The sequence below is a fragment of the Cyclopterus lumpus genome, chromosome 8 (genome assembly GCF_009769545.1).
Source record: "Cyclopterus lumpus isolate fCycLum1 chromosome 8, fCycLum1.pri, whole genome shotgun sequence".
Taxonomy (NCBI): domain Eukaryota; kingdom Metazoa; phylum Chordata; class Actinopteri; order Perciformes; family Cyclopteridae; genus Cyclopterus; species Cyclopterus lumpus.
This window is the reverse complement of record NC_046973.1, coordinates 4462140-4485024: the sequence shown is the minus strand read 5'-3', so window position 1 is coordinate 4485024 and position 22885 is coordinate 4462140. Positions and strand designations below refer to the sequence as shown.

Sequence of the window (22885 nt, the reverse complement as noted above, 5' to 3'; positions counted from 1 at the left end):
CGCAACCGAATAAATGCCTTCAAATGCTCCTCGTGTGTTTCAGCTTCTCTATTCCTAATGTCGGAAGCACTTTATTATATAGTATTTTTTGATTTCACTTTTGATTTCAACTATAAGTAGTTGTCATATGCATCACATGTGTTGTAAGTCTGTGATGTTGTTCATTCTGTACACATGACATATATTGTACTGATCCTCCTCTGTTGCTCTCCCGAAGGTTTCTTCCCCTTTTCTCCCCTTTAAAGGTTTTGTTTGGGGGGAGGGGTCCTGTCGATGTGAAGTCCCAGAACAGAGGATGTTGTTTGTGTACAGATTGTAAAGCCCTCTGAGGCAAATTTGTAATTTGTGATTGTGGGCTATACTAAATAAATCAAATTTAATTGAACAGTTATAGAATGTCCGACACTGCTTGAACCTATCATGAGCGCGACTCCGGGACGCGCCTCTGAGTGGCGCTGTTGGGTAACTTTTTGTGGGCTGAGTGCAGGGCCGGGGCGGAGGAGACCGTCAGCCGGATGAATGTCGCGAACAGTCCGCCGTGTTGGCTCCAGTCTCATCCAGGTTTCACTCGGATGCGCTTGTCTGATCGGTTGAAGTGGAATAAAACTGCGAGAGAGGAGCGGAGGAAACATTGAGTGAACGCAACAGGATGTAGTGTTAATCCACCGCGGAGCAGAATGACAAGAGGAACAAAAGAGACTTCTCGTTGTTATCCGAGTCTCAGCGGACTGAACAACTAACCGGCAGCTAAAACGTTAGCTCGCTACATTACGGGTATAACTAGCTTTAAACAAAATATTTTTTTAACGCGCTATTTGAAGCTTGTTTTAATTTTTTGTAATGGTTCACTAAATTCGTGAGTTCAACCGGATAATCGTCAGCGACACAACAACAACTTAAGTTGACTTGTTAACGAGATAAATAGCTTCTGGTCGCCCCGGGGTTAACGTTAAAGCTAGCGTTAGCTACTAGTTAGTGTTAGCTAGCTACTAGGTTAACTAACCGTGAGTGACGTCACTGTCGTCAGCGAGTCGTGGTTGTTATTACTAATCTATATAGTCAAATACGGGCAGTTTTTCTACGTATGTATTCCTTTTATAGGAACATTTATATGTATTTTCTTCTACGGTGTTTAACCTAAAGCTAGCTCACTAACTTTGTTTGTCGCCCTAACGCACGCTCGATGAGCGGCTCTTGTTTTGTGTTTTTCCTCCCCCGGAAACGGACCGACAGACGGATTGTGTGAAGCGGAGTCTCCTCTGTGTTTACAGCCTCGAGCATCCTCGCTTCTTCTCGGCGAGGAGTGGGTCCCGTTGACGTGTGCTCGCCATGGCAGCCCTGGTGAGCTACTCTCCACCATGGTGGGTGAATATTCTGCACAGGCTCCCTCATTTCAACTTCATGTTCGAGCAAACGAGCAGTGATTTCCGGCCAGAGGACTGGACATATCAACAGGTAAAAAAACAACAACAACAACCTCTCTGACCCCTTTTTGCCTTGCGTTAAATTCAGTTGTTTTATTTCCGGTGTTCAGTATTTAAGATGCATGTGTGGAGCAGGACAATAGGGAGAATGTGACCGTGTTCAAATACTTCCCTTGAATTGAAGGTAAAGTGCATTCTCAGTGACAGATGACCTGTGTGCACCTGTTCACCTTTTGATCCATGTCACCATCTGTGTGTTGCTGTTCTTTCCATGTCTTGACCTTTTGACAGACGATCAAACAGCTGGCATCTAGAGTGTGAGCCACCTAAGTGGACCCAAAAGGCCATATACTTTATATTTAATCAATATGTAATTATCAGCTGTGTTTGTTATGTCATATATGGGGCATGTGGACTCTGAAGTACCTTGGCAGAAAACCTCAACTACTCTAGATGTCTGGATTAAAGAGGTTCTCGGTAGCGAAGATCCATAAGTAGACTAGAGCCTGATGATCAGCTAAGACTGGGGGAGGGGAGAGCAACATAGCATTAGTTCACAAGTTTTAATATTGAAGAGACTCTCTGAATGTAGGTCAAGTGATACTTTAAAAAAAAAATTGCAGATGTAGATGTTCAGCATATTCTCATGTCTGCAGATGGCATTGGTTTCTGTCTGCGCAGCTTATGCCTCTCAGAGCAGCGATTGACACAGACAACGATTAGCTTTGACCCACAGGATCCAGTGAAATGACGCTGCGTATATCTTCTGCTTGCAAAATGAGAAAAATAGAATCACCGATCGTGTCAGATGGCACAGCAAATTCTGTGGAAAACTGTGGAAACTGTTGATTCAACTGTTCAACTAAGTCAATCCGCTGCAGGATGGGAGGCTGTCTAATTTGTCATGGATGGGAAAAACAGTGTGAATGTAAATGGACCCACATCACCCTAAATGACCCTAAAACAATTAGTAGTTTTTAATTTGTTTATTAACGGACTTTGTTTATGCTGCTCCTTTTTCAAAATGCGTCATTACCAACCCTTCTGTGGGTTTTTAAAAGGCTCTGAGAGACTGAGGTTAGTGAGTGTGTGGCATTATACTTTCAGAGACTACTGAGGACAGAGGGAATAACAAGTGACAGAGCGGGTGATTTTCAACACAAATCGGCAGACATGGAGTCCAAAGAGAACGCTGTGTCCATTTTACAGTGCCGGTATGATTCATAAAGTGAATCATCGCTCCGGAGAAACGGGAAGACGAGTTTCTAGACATGCATTGTCGTCAGCGCCGGTGTTGTGTTGAAGCTTGTAAGGGCTTTAATGTTTAAACAAAGAAAGTGATCTGAGTTGTAAAACATTGTACGTCCCTGTTTCACTTTGACTAACTCGCGTACGTGTCAGACATTCAGGTTTCTTTAGTTGATTCGTGAATCAGTGGAAAGGATACTCTAGCTGAGACAAAATGACCACCAGATGTGCCCCCGGAGGGCATTTACTGGAAAAAATCATAATTTTACGACATCATTATACATATTTGTTCGGCTCTCCAAAGTATAAATGGAAGCCTTTTTTTCCGGTAGCATACAGGAAGGATTCATTGGCTGGATAACGGCTGCAGCTGTTTGGCACTCAGTGTGTTCAGCTAGAAGTACAGCATCTCTATTTAAAGGATATTCAGTGGACACATCATGCCATGTTTTAATAAAATGCAGGTGATACAGCTGTTGGAGCACATTATGTCACCGCCTTCACAGTGTTATCTCAACCAGAACAACACATCAGAGGTCATCATTAGACTAGCGTGATTCACCACAATTATTATCCCACTGTGATGATGGGCTGCTAATTATTGTCAATGCAACGCTCTTACCCACCTTCAGCACAAGTCTTGGCCTGTCAGCTGTCGGTGGTGCTGCTATAAGACTATAAGACTTCATGAATATGCAACGTTAGGTGCTTTTGCACAGATGATGACATGGAGGCAATGCACCAAAAGTAACATGCAGTATGATTTATAGTTTGAACTCCTCGATAGGGCTTGACCATGTGGAGAAAATCAATCAAGCCCCATATTTTAGTCCAAAAACCTTGATATTGCGACAATATAGTAGTGTTTGACTATTGATGCTTTCACAATATATTCAAATAATGTGATCACTAGTAATGTCGATAGAATGAGCGGGTAAAGGCAACAAATAGAGTCAGAAAATAACATCCCAGGACTGAAATGCAGCCTTTAAAACCAGACAACACTTATGCCATATTAAAATATCCAAAGTATCAGACAATATGTAGTATCGTATAACGATATTAATATAATGTTTATGTTTGGCCCGGCCAGGCTCCTGTATTGCTTTGTTTTGGCTGAACTGTGCAGGGCAACATACGGGAGTCCTTCAGTGGTATTTGTGCATCTGATTCCCCAGTCTGTCGTTTATTCACAGTATCACAGTCAACACGACACGCGATTGGATCAAAGGAATCGTCTCGCCGCGTATTACGTTGCCAAGACGTTGCCTTGAGCCTGCAATATTTCCAAGTCTGCGCTCACCCACTGCCATGAAAACCGGTCTCCGGGCCGCGGCGTCCGGGCGTGTCACTCGCTGCGACGCACCTCTGAGAAGAGTGAACGAATATATGGAGCCTGGCTTTTTACAAAGCTTGAGTGGCACGGTGGAAATCTGCCCCGGCCGTGAATCCTCAGGAGTCTACAGTGAACACGGAGGCCTGTCTGACCTACATAGGATAGTACAGTATATTGCTCTGCTGCCAGTGTAACGTGTTCACACAATATACTGAGTATTTATCTCTTAACATTTACGATATCACTTCACAGAGGGCCTTTTTGTTTTTTGTTGTTTTCTTTGCCACATTTATTGTGCCTAAAGGAGCGGGCGGTTCTGTTCTTCATCAAGTCCATCAGCACTCCCAAAGAAAGATGAGACGTCTTACTTTGGAGATGTTTCCACCTGACTATCGTGCATAGCACTTGCTCTCAGTTTAATTTAGTACACAGAGGAGAAACATATAATTATAATATATTCAATAAAGCTAACATATTAGACACCTAGCAGACGAGAAGGCAATGCATTTGGAGCTCTGTGCTCTTCTTCAAGACTGCTTTGTGGTGTTTCTCTGCGGGGCACTTGCGGAAGCCCATTATCCCCTCTGTTATTGATGCTAAAGTGGTATCAGCTATGAAGTTTCCATAACCCCCTGTCCCTCTGCCCACCAGTCGATCCTGTTACTGGGAGGTGTGGCGCTTGCCTGTCTGGCCCTGGACCTCCTGTTCCTGCTCTTCTACTCCATTTGTCTGTGCTGCCGGCGGAGCAAACGTGAGGATCGGCCCAGCACTGACTGCTGCTGCACCGCGTGGTGCGTCATCATCGCAACGCTCGTCTGCAGGTGAGCATCCAGTCCATGTTTATCGGATCCCCGACCATATTCAACCACAGTGCGCCGATTCCTTTTATCCGTAAAACTTATTTCCGAATGTCACCGGACAAATTGGTGCAGCTTTAAAGCTCTTTGGGTTTTACCGCCATCGTGCGTCCACAGTAGCGGCGAGACACGAGGGTCTCGCTGTAGGTCACCTGACGTGTCTCATCAGATCACAGGAGCCTTTTCACTGCTTGCCAGAGAATCAACAAAGAGGAGAAGGCGTCGATATCTCAGGAGGGAATCATCTTTAAGATGCATTCACCACTCAGTGCCGCTCGCCACTTTGCATTCACACGCCCAGAGACAAAGATACAGGAAGAGACCGGAGAGATCTCAGCTGAATATGTAAATCACACGATGGAGAGCTACAGATACTTAGAGATGCAAGAACTATCCTGAACTATCCGCATCATTAAGACACCGAACCCACTAAGAGCAGAGGTTTTAAATGTCCTTCAGCCGCTCAAGTAGCTACACATAAAATAGCCGACAAAAGCAAAATACACTTTATAATTCACCACACAAAATGCTGCCGCGGACAAATTAAATTACATTTCTATAAAGCCCAAAGGATTAATTACCCCAAACTAAGCATCTGAGGTGTGACGAGACGTAAACCCGGACTAACAGCCACAAAATTGCATTAATGAGTAAGTTATAAACTTATTCTGAATTTTTAATGAAAACTGCTGAATACATATTCATTTTGGGTTGTAGTCCTGCTGGGACTGTACAGTGGTGCTGTGGGACATTACATTTGTATGTGTGCACACTAACGGCACAAAGGGCACCAGGATTACTATCAACGTACGTCGGCTTAATTTTTCCCTTTCATTATATTTATTTTTGAAGTGTGACAACTGAACCACCTGGACGCTGCGTTTGTTTCCTGTTTCCCTGTTTTCCTGTTTTCCTCCTGCTCAGGGGCGACTGGAGAGCCCTCTCAGTTGATTCAGAGTAGCACAAAGAGCTCGGGGACCTGATGAGTACAAGAACTGCATTACAATCACTGTGTGTGTGTGTGCGCGTGCGTGCGTGCGTGCGTGCGTGCGTGCGTGCGTGCGTGCGTGCGTGCGTGCGTGCGTGCGTGCGTGCGTGCGTGCGTGCGTGCGTGCGTGCGTGCGTGCGTGCGTGCGTGCGTGCGTGCGTGTGTGTGCCAATGCATAAATGTGTTTCAGTGAAAACAGGAAAAAAACGTTTGGGAGAGATCATACTTTTCTTTGTTTTGCTTTTGTTCTCTGAGGGACTCCATGCTTTGCACCGATACAAACAACATTCACATGATCAAAGCGGGGAGGTCTGCTTTATTTATTTTAGTTCCAGCTGTGACGATCGCTCCTGTTCACCTTTTCCACGCCGCCGAGTGTGAGAGGAAGAGATTAGCAGACCTCCATTCACTGATTGGTGTTGGCTTCGACTTGGTCTGACTTTAGCTTTGAGTGATTTGTTTGTCATCATCATCATCATCATCATCATCATCATCATCATCATCATCATGCCTCTTGATAAAAAACACGGCTGCAAAACAGGACGAGATATCGGCTCCTGCTTCTGAGTGTTTGGGTTTTGCCACTGAAATATACAAAGCAATCTAATGTATATCAAAGACAGATTATCGCAAAGTGCACACAAATACATCGTCGGAATATTTGATTTATTTTCGTTGATGTGCCGATAGAAACAGTTTCCCATGCAGTCGCCGGAACAGTTTTTTTTTTTATGCCACCTGAGGCCCGTCGGCGCTAACGAGAGCTGAGCTCCTGCCTCAGTACAGCCTTTGTCAGCCGCAGTGTGGGGTTTGGGGGCATAGCTGGTCCATTCCTGTGTGTTTCCATGGTTCTGTATAGGGTCTTTCTGCTGGAGCTGAAAGGAGCCTGTTGACTGGGGTCTGGACCGACAGGGTTAAAGTGGAGTTCACACGCCTCTCTCCCGGCCTCGCTGTCCCCCCCGCGCTCGCTCTCCTCTCTGTCTCCTCTCTGTGTCTTTTTTGGCTAATCCCTCCTCCTCACCGAGCCCCGTCTTCCCCCCGCCCCTTCCTTTTGTCTCCCCTCAGCGCTGGCATTGCTGTGGGTTTCTATGGGAACGGCGAGACTTGCGATGGAGTGAATCGGCTGACGTATTCCCTGCGCCATGCTAACCGCACAATCACTGGAGTGGAGACACTGGTAAGATTTGAGGACGCAAATTATACCAACGTGTTTAATAATTCATTCCCCCCCCCCTCCCCCCTCCCCGTCTGCCATGAGCAGCACCGGCTTCCCCCGACCACCAGAGCCACCGAATGAATCCCATTTTTCTTCCCCGTGACCTTGTTTGTCCCTGTGCCGGCTGTAGGTGTATGACAGCACGTCCTCACTGAACCAGACGGTAGAAAACAATCTGCAGCAGCTTGAGGGCCAGTATGCGCAGCACGCGGACTACCTGTCCATCATCCAAAAGCTGCAGGGCCAGCTAGACGAGCTGGTCCGACAGATGGGGGAGATCCCCTTCTGGGAGAACGCCGACGTCTCCCTGGAGGAGCTGGCCGTCGAGATCGAGCTGTACGACTGGTACAGGTGAGACCGTGGTAGCGCAGTCACAGCAGTCGTTCAAACAAAGAGTGACATCATGCAACACATTATATATTCAGCTCCTGTCCGATGCTGCAGAGAAAGGAGTGGCGGCAGCAGTGAGCAACGCACACAGCAACAGGCCGTGATTCATGTGCTACGTCTCTTTATGCAGACTTTTCTGTCGCTCATCCCTGAGTTCACATGTTGTGTGTGTGTGTGTGGGGGGGGGGGTTTAAAAGTTACCTGGTCTCTTTCCTGACGGGACAATGCTGGCTGAGGCCGCTCTGTTGGATATGATTTTGAATGAAAATCTCTCGAGTGTGAATTAGGAAGCGGATGCGACCAAGGCAACGAGGACTGAGTCGTAGTGGGTCAGCATATCTTTAGACTTACCAAGAGCCATGAACCTGCATTGAGTTTGGTAGAAAAGAGAGAAGAGTTGTAAAATCTCTGGGCTGTTTCCAGTTCTTTATGCCTACAATTATAAATATGCAAGTGGCTTACCAAATGGTTTTATGTTGTTCATGTGTCACATGATTCAAAGAAGAAATGATATGAGATGCATATTTAAAATGCAAAATGAGGAATGATATGAGATAATGTTGCATTTTAGTTGCAAAATGAGGGTTTGCAATAATGTCATCTAACTCTTCAAATGACAGTAATTCTTTTTTTCAAAATTACAGTATCAAAAATCAATGTGTAAGGGGTCTCTTGGAGTAATCTCTTGGAGTAATCTCTTGTGCATCCTTTTGCCCTTTTTACAGTCTTAAAATAAATGATTCCTGGGTGTGAACATATTTGTCTCGTTAAATGCTTATCATATAATAGTCTTCTTCTATGAGCTGAGAGATCGAATGCTGGGGTTTGCTCTATTAGTGGTTAACGACACGTGTCCTCGCAGGTGGCTGGGCTACATAGGCCTGCTACTGTTCGACGTCCTCATCTGCCTCCTGGTGCTGTTTGGCCTCATACGCAACTCCAAGGCGACGCTCATCGGGTGAGTCTCGTCACGCAAACCATTCTCCCCCTGGGAGATTCTTTCAGCTGTTGTCACAGAGCGAGTGGTGATACATGTGCGCCTTTAACCGATCAAGGCCGCCTTGTCATTATTATTTAGTCGTGGATGAATTTATGCCTTGTGAAATATCCGCCCAGTCACAATTAATTTAGCATCACGACCCTGATATCCTCAAGTGTTCAGGCGATTGATAATTACACGTAATGACTTACTTAAATCTGCAGCTTTGCCCTTCTATTTGTTAGTAACTGTTTTATATTCAATAGAGCGGCTGTAAAAAGGCTGTTTGCACTTTATAGGCACTAACGATATGAAAATGCAGTAAAGTCTGCCAAAGAAAAGAAGACTTAGACTTCAAGGGTAAAAAAAGCAAATAGGTAATCAAGCAATCCATTTGCACACAGTACTTTAAAATGAGTCATAAACATTGCTTTAAATTAATTGTCTTGTATTTATAAAAAAAATGTACAAACAATGGTCAATTTAAGATCTTCTAATCTCATACGGCAATTTCAAAAAGTAGTTTGTTTTTGCCCCATTCCATACTTTTCCCATAGTTTTATTTTATGCCACATCTAAATTTAAAAAATAATATAATCTGTTGATGGGCCTACCGAGCTCTACTTTCTCCTTTTTTAGTTCTTTAGCGTAGTTCAACCTAAACGTGTTTGGAGATGAGCGTTGTACATGTGTGATGCATGAGGGGGCTCGACACACACTTATGGACCGACGTAATTGGCTTAAAAATATCTCCTGCGACACGGTACAGATGAGTAGTATTGCTATGACACTGCGGGTTGAAGGTACTTAAACTCGTCCCCTCCTCTCTCTCTCTCTCTCCCCAGGGTGTGCTTGTTTGGTGTCGTCGCTCTGGTGATCAGCTGGGTCTCCCTGGGGCTGGAATTGGCTGTTTCAGCGGTAAGTGTCTCCACCAGAGCGTGATCCTGTTTTCTGGGGTAGAGCTGCACAGTTCATTACGTATAATTGGGTAACACCATTTTTTTTGTGCTCAGCCAAGGGCTGTTAAATTTGGCCTTGGAGGGACGTTTTATTTTGCTTAATCTGGAGGGTAGGCACGGAGTGACTGAACAATAGAGACACCTGTTTGATGTTAAGCAATTAAATGCAATCTTTAAAGATGTTCATGAACATTTACAAATCATCGGATGTGTTTTCCACTCTCTTCTCTCTCATTAAAACAAATGAATATGTAAATGTTTTTCATTTCAAAAGTTTGTTTCCTACGTCCAAAACGACCTGATTGATGCGTGGACCTCAGCTGGGAAGGAGTCGGCCCGTCACGTTGTTAACTTGTTTTTAAAGCTGCAATCAAATGAACTCCCGTGTTCCATCCAACATGACTGTATTTTCATTATTTTTTTCTCTCTAGACCTCCAGCGACTTCTGCGTTGCTCCTGACATGTATGTCATCGAAGTGGCAGACCAGTACGGCGTCATCAACCGAGGTATGAATATGGTACTGAGATGGTGCAATGAGTTTGTTTCATATTCACTCCGACGACTCCTTGAAATGGTAAATACATGAGTCATCTGACACTGAAGAGGACACTTTAGCCCGGAGTTGTTTAATCCCCTCCCCCTTCCTGGTGTCAATGCTCTGATTATGGTGCAGCAGCGAGGCGCCATTGTTCTGAAGAGTGGGGCTCGGTCTTCTCCGTGGCCCATAAAAAGGGTCTAAAAATGACCGCCACATCTGCGGCAGGGTCAAGAGGCCAATGAGCTGCCTTTTATGAGCTGTACAGAAGCCTCTCACACATCTCCGCTTTGTAATTGCCCAATCTGTCCCATGATGGGAAGCGTGTAAGGGGGCGAAACAAGCGAGGGCCTCGGTTGTGTGTGTGTGTGTGTGTGTGTGTGTGTGTGTGTGTGTGTGTGTGTGTGTGTGTGTGTGTGTGTGTGTGTGTGTGTGTGTGTGTGTGTGTGTGTGTGTGTGTGTGTGTGTGTGTGTGTTTGTATGTGTGCACGGGGGAGATAAGAGCAGTGGAGAAGAGGATCAGAGACGCAATATGTTTCCTACATCCCTCCTCAGCCTTTGGGGGAAAAAAACATGCGAAGACGCTGCTTTAGAAATACAAACGGCGAGGACTTCCTGCTTCACAATTTGTCTTTTTCCGCTCTCCTCTGTAAGATATGGCGCTTGCTAAATGCACAAAGCAAGCTGTTTGGTTAATCGGGCCAGAAAACCAGAGCTGTTGCGTTGAGCACCGACTTCCTCTTTGCACTGAACTGTATTCTGCAGCAGACATGAAGCTGTGTTTGGCTGCAGGGCTGATTGGTGCAGAACGGGGGGTTTCTCTTCTATTTTTACCCCTCTAACATGTCAACCACTCAGCCGGGAAGATACATCTTTTCATGCTTTGAATCAAGTCTAATTCTCACGTGTGAATATTGCACACAAAGACAACAAGGCATATGATGATTACAAGCTGTTGTGACTGTCGTAAACATACATTCATTTGATCCTTATGAGCCATAATTGAGTCTTCAAGAATCCCTTCTTGTGTGTTCTCCGCACAGTCGACACAAAGTGATGCACGAGCGTCCGTAGCTCCACCCGTTGCCGCCAAGAAATCTGCTCCTCCTGATATTCATGTGCGTGTGTGTGTGGGTGCACGTGTGAACACAGCTGGCCCGATATGGACTTCTCCGTACCGGAAATCCTCCTCCTGAGTTTGCTCGGCTGCGTGGGAAACGAGCTACCCGGCACATGGCGAACGTGACGTCCACGCTCGCCTTGTGCCGGGGAGGCGGTGGCGTTCTCACAGCTTGTATTCGTGGACGTTGCCGTTGAGTCACTCTGCGAGGATTTCTCATCGGATCCTACTCACTGCTGTGGGTTAGGAGCCGGAGTGGGCTGCAAGCGGCTTGTGAGAGTCCAAAAACCTCCATTATAGGCCCGTTGTGCTTCCTGGTGTTCTGTGGACAGAATTGCAATTTTTAACAATAACCCCCGAGATGATTAAAGAGCCTCCGTGCTGTAAGAAGGGTTGTACCCAAGCCTCTCGAACACATCCATTTATGCTTTATTACAGCGTGAACTTTATTCTTTTGGAACATCTCACCTCCGAGCTCGGGATTAGCTCAGCAGGAGCTCAGTCAGTCGCTCTAACGAGGAGAACAGACAGCGCTGGAGAACAAGGTCTCTGCCTCGCGCTGTCGAGGACGAGAAGGCACAGCGCTTCATAAGCGATATCGGAATAAGCAGCTTTGTTTTAAATATATAGTCCAAGGTCGAAACACATTACTGCTCGAACAATTCTAGGGACTATATTGATATTTCGGCATTTAAATACGTGTGATCCCGATGTGTACATGGACTGATGATGTCGACATTGTTTATAAGTGACCTCAAACCTTGTTTGTTTGTTTTACTTGCAGCAATTTCTTGTTACTTATCGGCCAACATATACATGGATACTGATATATCTGTAATAAGCTAATATCAGCCGATTCAGTATGTATTCTGTACGTGACTCTGCTGACATATTCTGTTCCCACTGTCCTTGCTATTCACAGATATCCTGCAGCACTACCTTAGTTGCAGTTTGGAACGAACAAACCCCTTCCAGCAGGTTCGTTGTTTATATTTCTACATTAGTTTCTCCCTTCAGATGAATACCCATGTTATGCCGTACGACCGGTTGTTTGCTCGGCCAACATTCAGCCGGTCGCACGTCGGCGATTCGCGTACGCTGTGGAGTCCGATAACAAGGGCCACGTTACCGAGCATCTGACGGGCCGGTCGGGAGCAGTCGGTCGCTTCATGATTCATATGAACCTGTAAATGGTGAGATTTCAAGTGGGCACGATGAGTCACTCTGTTTTTACAGGCAATAGCACAATACCTCCCATCCTGTGATGCAGAGAAGCTCTTCCTGTGTGTGTGTGTGTGTGTGTGTGTGTGTGTGTGTGTGTGTGTGTGTGTGTGTGTGTGTGTGTGTGTGTGTGTGTGTGTGTGTGTGTGTGTGTGTGTGTGTGTGTGTGTGTGTGTGTGTGTGTGTGTGTGTGTGTGTGTGTGTGTGTGTGTGTGTGTGTGTGTGTGTGTGTGTGTGTGTGTGTGTGTGTGTGTGTGTGTGTGTGTGTGTGTGTGTGTGTGTGTGTCAGGCATTGCGTGTTAAAAGCTAAAGAAGAAGAATGGCTCTTTTACTGTGAATCTTTAGTTTTCTTTAATGCACTTCCTTCAGCAAACCACATGAATAAATCAGAACCACTGAGTGCTGTGAAAGTCCGTCCGTCTATTGTTAGTGCGACTGTAAAGAAAAGGGAAGCTATAGGCACGAGATGTGAGCCCGTCAGCTCGCATCTATGCTGGCTACATAACATGTTCATACTTTTGTTTTTCAGAAACTCTCCGGCAGCCACAAAGCATTAGTGGAGATGCAGGACGACGTGTCTGAACTCCTGCGCTCTGCCACCAGAGAGTATAAACAAACCCAGGTACGGTTCTCTCCACTCTTTACCAGGCCACATTTACAGGGTAGCTGGCCCCTCCCAGGCCACAAGCAGTCCTGTACTATTGTACTGCGTCGGATGAGCGAACAGCCTAGTGAATGACGGAGCTGCAGAGAGGCGAAGTGCACCTGTTAAAGGTCTGCTGACGGCCCACCTGGGACCCTCATTATGTCCATTTAGCTGCATTAGGCTTTGTCCATCCAACACTGCGTATTGTCCTCGCGCTGTTGGTCCTTCCACCGCGTTGACAGAGGCACAAATGAGAGCTGACATTGGGAATAGAGAGGGGCATATTTTCACTTCACATAGAAATGTGCTGAGGTCGTGGAAATGTGTATATCGGGCCATCGGACGTATTTTCCGCTGGAGGAAGAGTCTATTCAAATGTATCATACGTTCAAATCTGCTCTTTCAGCTGGAGCTGCTGTGCTCTGTTGTATGTTGAAGAAAGAAGAAAGACACTGATAAAGATTTAGATTTACTTGTCACCTACTTCCTTCTTTTCTTGACTGTTTATACCATTGAGGGGCAGGAAAATACCACTTAGTTTAATTTTTTTTAAATGCAGATAATGAGAATTTCCCTGATTTAGTTCCAACGGTGTTTTCTTTGTGGTTGGCCGTGACATCCAAGATGCCCAAGTTGGCCTTCAAGTTAAGCCCGTTTCAACAATGTTAATTGTGTGTGTGTGTATTTTTTTTAATTCCAGGGAAGTTTAGAAGAGATCCAGGGGGTCCTGAACACCACAGAGATCAGTCTCCATCAGCTCACTGCCCTGGTGGACTGTCGCAGCCTGCACATGGTGAGCGGGGAGGAGACTTACAAACCCTTCTTATTGGAGAGTTGCTCCACGTCTGATGACTGAGTGGTTGTGACGTCTTCGTAGTGCAGCTCCGTAGTATAAAAGCTACCTTTCTTGTTATGCTTGTGCGGCCGACTACACGTGTCACCATCAATGACAAGTTGATGCTGGCTTTGTAACATTTCTGAAGCGTCCTGAATGACGAGTACTCACCGTCTTCCAATTGTCCCTCTGCGGCGTCAAAGATTCCAAGTGCACACGTGCAAGTGCAGCACTTCCTTTTTTCTTTTTCCGCTCCGCCGTCTCTCTTTAGACATCCTCATCAACTAAAAGAGTTATTACTTCATGAACACGAGAGCGTCTCCAGTAGAAGACGGGATGTGTTTCTGCTGCGCCGTGCGTACAGAATGGAGATTCTCAAACGGCATATTGTTGGGTGTCGTGCTTCTTTTTCGAAGCCACATAAATGCATTGCGTTCCTTCTAGTTTGCCAACACTGAGCTCATTGGTTTGACCTAGTTTAAATGAGAAAATCACAGCCGATGCATTTTAAAGACTCTTGCAGCCACATGCTTAAAGTACGACAAAACAACTTCTGCATTTTTTTTTTTGTTCCTCTCTTTCCCTTCTCTGGGTTTTCTCAACAGTCCGGATGTGTTTTTTAATGCAGGCACTGATCTAGTGCACTCGTGCCGTAATAATAGTGGTGCCTCTCCCTTTTTGTTTGCAGGACTTTGTCCAGGCCATGACGGGACTGTGCTACGACGGACTGGAGGGCCTCATCTACCTCGCGCTCTTCTCCTTCATCACGGCTCTCATGTTCAGCTCCATCGTTTGCAGCGCGCCTCACACCTGGCACAGCAAGAGGTAAAGCATCCACTGGACACACACAACCCCCCACCCCCCCATAGGAAGCAGGGCAAAAGCTTTTAAAGCAGGGTTTTTGTGTGCAGGACTGCGTAAACAGTGAGAAATAATTTAAGGAACATAAGCCTATCAATAAATGATGGTTTCATGGCATTTGTCCCTATTCCTCTCCAGCTCTTGTGCGGCATGAGAATGATAAAGTCATTCCGGATAAATAAGGCTGTGTTTATCACCGGGAGGTGTCCAGAAGGCTCCAGCTGCTTCCTCAAATAGATTGCTTCCCGTTATCCGCCCCCCTAATTGTGCCGAGTTGGCCTAAATCTATCATAACCACCGCCCGGGCTGCTGTCCTTTCCTTTTTTTTTCTCCTGCAGCAAATGGGTTGAAATCATTCTGATGTCTTTGTCCCATCAGCAGCAGATACAAGCATGGCTCGGAAGGAAAGTGGTCCCCCGGACCTGGCCGTCAGCTCAGCTGCACCACATAATTAACTGATCCCTGATAACAATTGTGGGGGGGGCATGTTCATCAGTTTGATCTCAGCTGGTGCTTCCTGTTATAAAACAAAGGCGTACACGCCACCAGTCTGTTTTCTCAGTGGTTCCTGCTAAGCTCGTTCTGTTTTATTGTTGTCTAATTCATTTTACCCCTTATGGGATTACATGACGATTTATAAGTATTATGCTGTGTTAGCATACCTCGTGTATATATTAATTAGTATGTCGCTGGTTTCTCTGATACACACACTTGCATGTGTTGTTGGACATTCACTGCATTAAATGAACTTGTGGATTAGCTATGGGATGAACACTAGAGGGAGACAGGCTCCATGATGTCGGTGTCATTGTTGCTCGGTTTCGACAGACCATGTTGAATGCATTGTTGTTGGATCTGGCATACACTGCTCCATTGTTTGAAAAGAACCAAGGGTAATCACATTCTCCTTGCCTAAGAAGGCTCCTGCCTTTTTTATGTGACAACATTTATTGTCCCGGCGCTAAATTAGGGCTTTTAATTTCCCTGCAAAAAAAGTGATCCGATTACACGAGGCCATTTGTTCCCGTGTTTGTTCAGTCCCATTAAGGTCAGCGGGAAGAACTGCGTCATCTTTGCTTCACGCAGCAGAGAATTCATCTGGTTTTCTGTCCCTCGGGCAGCGATGATGAAAGTGAATCAAAGTGTGGCGGCGTGGCGTTCCCACTGCTCCTTTGTTATCAGTCGGATGGGACGGGAGCTCCCCCTGGTGGCGGTTTCACCGCAGCGCCGTGTGATGTTTGCAGGAACGAGGAGGACAGCGAGGACGAGTCTCTGAGCCACGGGGGCAGGCAAAACCATGACAACCTGTACCGGGTCCACATGCCCAGCCTGTACAGCTGCGGCAGCAGCTACGGCAGCGAGACCTCCATCCCCGCCCCCGCCCACACCGTCAGCAACGCACCTGTCACCGAGTACATGTAAGTCACCACCGAATGGGAATGTGAGGCAGAAGGCCCGGTCTGAGGATGAGTGGTGGATATTAGATACTTAAGATGTACTCGTGGGCCAGTATGTTTGTCCCCAGAGAGGAGCTTGGCTCTCCTGTAGAAAGCCACATAGTGGACAGCAGATGCAGCTGTTGCTCTCCAGCTGTGAAGTGTTGGTGGAAACTGGGGGAGGGGAGGTTTTCTTTTCTTTTTTTTATGCCCTGGTCTGCTGAAAACTGACGTGGAGAGTTTCTTGTGCGCAGCATATTGTTTCATAATCCTTAAAGCAGTGCGTCGGGGGTTTATGCACTTCTCAGCTCGTCGTGTTTGATCTCGATGTGTGTGTTTCATTCAACAGGGCGCAGAATGCCAACTTTCAGAACTCCCGTTGTGAGAACACGCCTCTGATAGGACGAGAGTCTCCTCCGCCCTCGGTGAGTGTCGCATTTCTTGTCAAACACCTCTGGGTCAGGCGAGTGATTAGGAGCCCCTTTTTGAAAAGATGATCCAGGAACTAAAATCAGGGACTGAACTCGGAACGTTCCACCGCATCTGAAGAACCGCGAAGATTAGACCAATATAAAGGATTTAAAACAATGGCGATGTTTAAAAACACAGTTATCATAAAGACTCCACAGCAATCTGTGTGTTTGATGGTCATTTATCCGCCATGAACCCATCAGCAATCAGTTTTTTATTACTCTCCTTCACTCACTTTGTTTCCTCATCATCGCTCCTGTTACCACAGCTTCATCTCTCTTTCTCTCTCTCTATCTCTCTCTCTTTCTCTCATTTACACACACACACACACTCTCTTACTTTCTAGGCTTTCTAGTTATATGAATATCAAGAAATGGTTCACCACTTGGAACGCTCCGTACTTCCTTGTTTCTTTACTCTGGTTTATGCACCGTGTAAGAAAAGCAGATATATTTATTTACCACCCACATAAACATGATATGATCGCATGCTTTTAGTAGTGTATTGCACTATTGTGGTATTTGGAGCGATCGTTCTTATCCTGCTAAACACAGTGAATCTCATCCAGCTCTGGACTCGTGGATATGGAGACAAAACAAAAGACATCATATTTATCTATATCTATATATTCATTATAGACAGCATATATAGAGACTTCATGTTCATTATAGACAGCATCACACACATATGATGATCTGAGGACTGAAACCTCGTCAATAAAATAAGTGATGGACGGTTTGCCGGATGCTTTGTTTTCCCTCCAAGTCAGAGTTGTTGATCCTCTACAAGACCCCCCCACCCCCTGACCTGAACCCCCACCCCTCCCCTCCCCCTCCAGTGGCCATGTGTCTGCCTGGACCTAGACGCTTTGTGTATCTTCTCTATACTCTCTTCTTGTCGTTTTTTGTTTCTTGTATTTATTTCTTCCTGCGAATCCATACAGTTGTATTTGACTGCCGCGGACAGTAACAGCGGTCTCAGCTGGCAGTTAAAGCCTTCGGAGAGTTCAAGATCGTTTTGGTAACCTCATCCGCCGCGCTAACAGGTACAAAACATGTCCGCCTCCTCCACCTCCACCTGCTGGCCTGTTCCTCCTCTGTGCCACCTCCCAAACTCCCAGCTCTGCTCACCCTCTAGTCAGGCCCCACCTCCCCCCTTCCCCCCAGGTCCTGACTCTTGCTAAGTGTCCCACCTGGTGTCTCACCTGACTTCTTGTTTCCTGTGGCCCTGGGCTGCATGTTCCCCTACTCCCCCCCCCCCCCCCCCCCCCCCCCCCCCCCCCCCCCCCTGCCCCCTCGCCCCCCCTGCACCACAGATGTACTGGGAGGAACATGTGAAGCTGTAGCTCCTCCCTGGGGGCTCACTGTAAACTATGAGTCAATGTCAAGTCAAGGTCAAGATCTTGACGCTGTTAAACCGTTTCACTGATCACCTGCATCTGTTTTGTCTTGATTCTTTATGTTTGACATGCTGGGGGGGGGGGGTAAAGAGTCACACCTGTATTTGATAAGCATTCAGTTATTGGGTGTGCCACTTCTTTTTTCTTTTTTTTATGACCTTGTGTATTTATAGCGAGTGTCTTTTTCATTTATGGCTGCCGCATAAATCATCTGATTTATGAGCTCTGCCGTTACTGATTTGACCTGAACACATTTAGAGTGACGGATATTTGGATTAATCCGTCAGACAGATGTCGGGAGTCTTTGTGTAAAACGTAGAAGAAATTTAGTCTCAGAACTCTCGCCTGAAATGGGATCAAACCAGACTCAGGCCGTGGGAAATAACAACAGGCATTAAAAAAATATTTAACATATTATAGGCAAAACACTCAATCTTTATTGACAGCGTTAAATATTTTTATTTTAATATCCCAGGTAAGTAGTGGTTTTAATGAGCCCATATTGGTGCAAATGCAAATGGCTCTGAAGGCCGATGAATGCAGCCTTTTTGTGTTTGTACCGCCTGTGTTCAAAAACAATGCATGGGTGCATCCTAAATGTTTATGAATGTGCACGAAAGGTTAAAGGCAAAAGAAATACTTAACGTTCTGTATTTACACAACCCCCCCTTGTGCTCCGACGACGTCGCTGTGATGTGGAGGAACTCGTTTGAGAGGTCATCTGACATGTCGGATGAATGCTGATGTGTCTGTGTGTTCCTCCACTGATGCTTTCCATGTTTTATTTACCACCTGGGTATTTCAGGGTTTAAAACCTGCATCTTTCAATTTGAGTCGTAGGATGATGAAAAAATCCGACATGAGCTGTGTTTTTAAAAATGTTTTAGTCGGGAGCGACTTGATCCTTTTCGTGTCCTTCTTGTACGTAACAATTGGACGTGGAAGCATCAGTCGTGTTTGGTTCCAGTGTGTCATTTCCTCTTTGTCTTAACCGCAGTACACCTCCAGCATGCGGGCCAAGTACCTGGCCAACAGCCCACCGGATCCCAACGCCGCCCCCCCTCCGGCTCACCCGGCGCCGGCGGACTCTTCCCGTCCGCAGCGCTGACGTCTCCGAAGCTTCGCATCCAGTCGGTCCGTTCTTCTTTCTCACACCTTTCAGTCACTCCTCCTCCTCCTCCTCCTCCTCCTCCTCCTCCTCCTCAGACGCCTTTTTTTTTTGCCCGTCGGTCGAAGCAAAAATAAAAAAGTCGATGAATCGTACACGTTGTTTCCTCCTCGGCTTATGTTCACGATCGCGGGAATCGACGTCGGTGCCGGGTCATTCGTCCGCATCTCTGACGTGACGGAGCCTGAACTTCCACACTCCAACTCTCTTCTTTAGGCCTCTAACAAGACTTTGCGGTGGACTCTGGAAGCGCTCGTCGACTAACACCGACGACTCCCGCTCGGTGACTTTGTTTTGTGCTGCACTCTCTGGTTGCTGCACGCCAACGTGGGAGGAGCCAACTGCCTTCCCACCTGTGAAGTGAAGTGAAGTGAAGTGAAGTGAAGCGAAGCGTCACCCCCTCATCAGATTCATCTCGCAGTGCGACGGCACTACTCGCGTGCACATTTAAAATGCAGGTCTGCTGCGCTTTGAATCATCGAGTCCGATTTTGCGTCATTCTCCGGTTAAAGTCGGCATACTGTATATATATCATCTTGTTTTTGTATTTTGTGCTCAAGCCGACGTCTGGGGCCAGTATTGCCAGTATTCAATTTTTGTTGTTGTTGTTTTTTTGGGGTGCACTCCTGTGGCGTTGTTTTCATATCCATTGATGAGCCACGATTCTGAAACTTTATTCTGACACACACTTTTCAGAGGATTTGATGAGGACAAAGAAGAGCTGCATGATTGAAATGCAGCTGTTTGGCAAGAAGAGTCTCAGCAGGATGACGACCCCCCCCCCCCAAAAAGAGAAGCTAATGCGCGTGACAAAGACCAGAAGTTTGTATACAACTGGAAGAACTTTTTTTTCTTCCTGCCCTTTGAAGCCGACGGTGAGCCAGAGGACAGTAGAGTGTCTTCTCCAACATTACTCCAGACTGCTTGTTATTCTCTCCATGTTCCTGTTGAGTTGTAAAGCCTCATCTCCCTGAACAGAACTGGGGATTGTCCACACACACGCACACGCACACACACACACACACACACACACATCCTTGACTGCAGCAGCCTAGAGCCAGAAACTCTTCTCACAAGAATCTTAATGCCGGTTTATGTGACGGTTTGCATACGGGGAGGGGTTGCGCAACGCGGCGTCCCACAAATGTGTTTTAGCATTTCTAACTCGGTAGATGAGAGCGAGCGGATGCTGTGAAGGGATTATTGATAACTGCTGACTTCCTGTTGAAACGTGAAGCTCCTCCCGACTGTGTTCCGCTTGCTTCTCTTAGATGTGCTTCGTGACCAGTACCAGGAAGTGGGTTTTTTTATTAGACGGTGCCAACAAATGAAGCGCAACTCTTTTACTCTCTGAATATCTTTTTAAATGTCTTAAACTTGAGGCCACTTTGTAAAGTCGACAGCTCCCGGCTGCCCCGTGTACCGAAATGAGGAAAAAAATGACTTCTTCCAACTCATTTGTGCTCTTTGAAACATTCTGACACGGGTGCAATCTTTGTGTTTTTCGGGTAGTCGTCACATTCTCGTTGTTGTTTGTAATACGAGGCGATTGTACAGATTATAAACATTTTACAAATGGGAGAAAAAAGTGGCTGAAATTGACATTTCATTTTCAATTCCTTAAAAAACCTTATTCCACGCTTTTTTTAAAATATATATTTCTTTTATTTGATTTGCTTTTTACTTTCTTTTTTTTCTTTTTTTTTTTTAGAATCTCTTGCAAGCACAGTGTGTTGCTTCATTAATGTGAATATGGAAAATAGATTTTAATTTCCTTTGAGTTTTTTTTTCTGGAAAAGAAAATCACTAGATTTCATTTAGTTTTTTCTGTTTTATACATAATTTTTTGCAATCTCTGAAATGTGTACATGTAAAACCTGTGGTTATATTGAGCTTGAATGCCGTGTTTTGAAATAAACCAACCTTAACTGTAGCGACCTGCTCGTGGATTATTGGATTCTTCCTGACCAGGAACCGACACTAGGTAGCAGCAGAACCCTGTTTACTAAACTAGTGCATCTCTTTAAGGAGGAAATAATACAAAATATAACATTTTACTAGCCCGTGATTTGATACAATTATACACAAGAAAGATTGCCCTAGAATTCTACAGTGAATGCTGATTTTATTGTTGCATTTAGTGTGTGTCTCTTAAAGGACATTTTCTATTTCGCAAGAGAGGCCGGACCAAAGTGGCCCAGACCCCTGAGACCCTGAAGAGGATCTGGAGTCTGATCTGGGGTCTGATCTGGGGTCCGATCAGACCACTTGATCTTGCTCTCTTGGCGTCGGCTGGCTTCACTGTAGCCGTTCATCGGTGATCCTGGATAACCAAGCGGATCCAATTACTGGCGACATCATCAGAACCACGAACAAATATATATTTATACAAACAGATGAAGCGCTGACAGCTGCATGGAAATGTGGTGAGAGCGACAGCTCCCCCCCCCCCCCCCCCAAAAAAAGTGATGCAACCAGGCAAAAACATAAACAATATCAACCAAAGTACCGTAAAGCCCTTTGGCGCGGGTTTTATGTACGTTGGTATTTTAGTCCTGCCGTGCAGCCCACGAGCCGCATGCCGATCCCTTTGAGAGGCGCAGAAAGGCGCCGTTGTGTTCCTGACCTCTCGGGGCCGACAGCAGGCGAGGGGTCAGTGTCGGCTCCGGGGGCCAGTGTGGGCTCCGGGGGCCAGTGTCGGCTCCGGGGGCCAGTGTGGGCTCCGGGGGCCAGTGTGGGCTCCGGGGGCCAGTGTGGGCTCCGGGGGTCAGTTTGGGCTCCGGGGGCCAGTGTGGGCTCCGGGGGCCAGTGTGGGCTCCGGGGGCCCGCCGGGCTGGTTTTGTCTACTTCCTTCATACCGCCGGCCAGCTGCCATCGTGTGGAAGTCTGGATTATGTCGAGACAGGAAGTGGACTGTTATCCTCTTGAACTGATTTCATCTTCTGATTTCTTCACATATTCGGAGCGGGCGTTGCTATTTGTCGTCATTTGCTCGACAAATCTTTCGCTGAACTTTCAGTATTCACACAAAAATGTAATTTTTTTGGGATCGAAACGCAGATGTTTCTAGTCGTCGATACTTTCCTCTAATCTTTCGTGGCTATTTTTTTTTTGTCTCAAAAGATGGATATCGAGATTACATCACCTCCTGGGTTCCCCCTGCTGTTTATTGTGTGTGGGGGGGCAGAGCCAAACAAAGCAGTAAACAAACAAAGCGGGGGGGGCGGGGAGTTTTTTTTACAACCAGAGATGCAAATGAAAATTCACACGGTCTCACTGTCGAGGAAATTGAATTACTCGGCTTGTCGCTGGACTGGAGGAATGCATCACTAATGCTTTGAGGTGAAGAGCTGAATGGAGGAGGGTGGTGCCTGCACCCTCTGAGACCCCCCCCCCTCCCCCCTCTCTCTCCCCCTTCCCCCCAGACACTTCCTGAGTCTGGCTGGGCTGTCTGCCAGGTGGCCAGACCACGGCTCTCCTTCTCCTCCATGCCAGGCAGCTGCAGAGAGAGAGAGAGAGAGAGAGAGAGAGAGAGAGAGAGAGAGAGAGAGAGAGAGAGAGAGAGAGAGAGAGAGAGAGAGAGAGAGAGAGAGAGAGAGAGAGAGAGAGAGAGAGAGAGAGAGAGAGAGAGAGAGAGAGAGAGAGAGAGAGAGAGAGAGAGAGAGAGAGAGAGAGAGAGAGAGAGAGAGAGAGAGAGAGAGAGAGAGAGAGAGAGAGAGAGAGAGAGAGAGAGAGAGAGAGAGAAAAAACATCAACCTGCATGCACATGTGAATCATGCCTGCAAGACATTACTG

General features: G+C 46.4%; 1 protein-coding gene across 3 annotated transcripts; it reads left to right on the top strand.

Moving 5' to 3' along the window:
- The first annotated feature begins 447 nt into the window (after window positions 1–447).
- Window positions 448–21023, top strand: ttyh3a (tweety family member 3a). 3 transcript variants are annotated; one of them, XM_034540407.1, is made up of 15 exons: window positions 448–774; window positions 1272–1455; window positions 4660–4829; window positions 6919–7030; window positions 7200–7420; window positions 8322–8417; window positions 9284–9356; window positions 9829–9904; window positions 11976–12031; window positions 12804–12896; window positions 13621–13713; window positions 14444–14580; window positions 15861–16034; window positions 16402–16477; window positions 18920–21023. In XM_034540407.1, the coding sequence occupies exons 2-15, from the start codon at window positions 1330–1332 to the stop codon at window positions 19028–19030; spliced, it is 1614 nt and encodes a 537-aa protein (XP_034396298.1). In that variant the 5' UTR covers window positions 448–774; window positions 1272–1329; the 3' UTR covers window positions 19031–21023. The 3 variants fall into 3 exon arrangements, with proteins under 3 accessions (XP_034396298.1, XP_034396299.1, XP_034396300.1); XM_034540408.1 differs by lacking the exon at window positions 448–774 and adding an exon at window positions 1012–1082; XM_034540409.1 differs by lacking the exon at window positions 448–774 and having other exon boundaries at window positions 1247–1455.
- The last annotated feature ends 1862 nt before the right edge of the window (window positions 21024–22885 follow it).

Bases quoted from the DNA above. Each gene is read 5' to 3' on its own strand.
- ttyh3a (XM_034540407.1), top strand. From the start codon at position 1,330: ATGGCAGCCCTGGTGAGCTACTCTCCACCATGGTGGGTGAATATTCTG. The intron at 4,830-6,918 runs GTGAGCATCCAG...GTCTCCCCTCAG, and splicing joins ATCGCAACGCTCGTCTGCAG to CGCTGGCATTGCTGTGGGTT. The intron at 7,031-7,199 runs GTAAGATTTGAG...TGCCGGCTGTAG, and splicing joins TCACTGGAGTGGAGACACTG to GTGTATGACAGCACGTCCTC.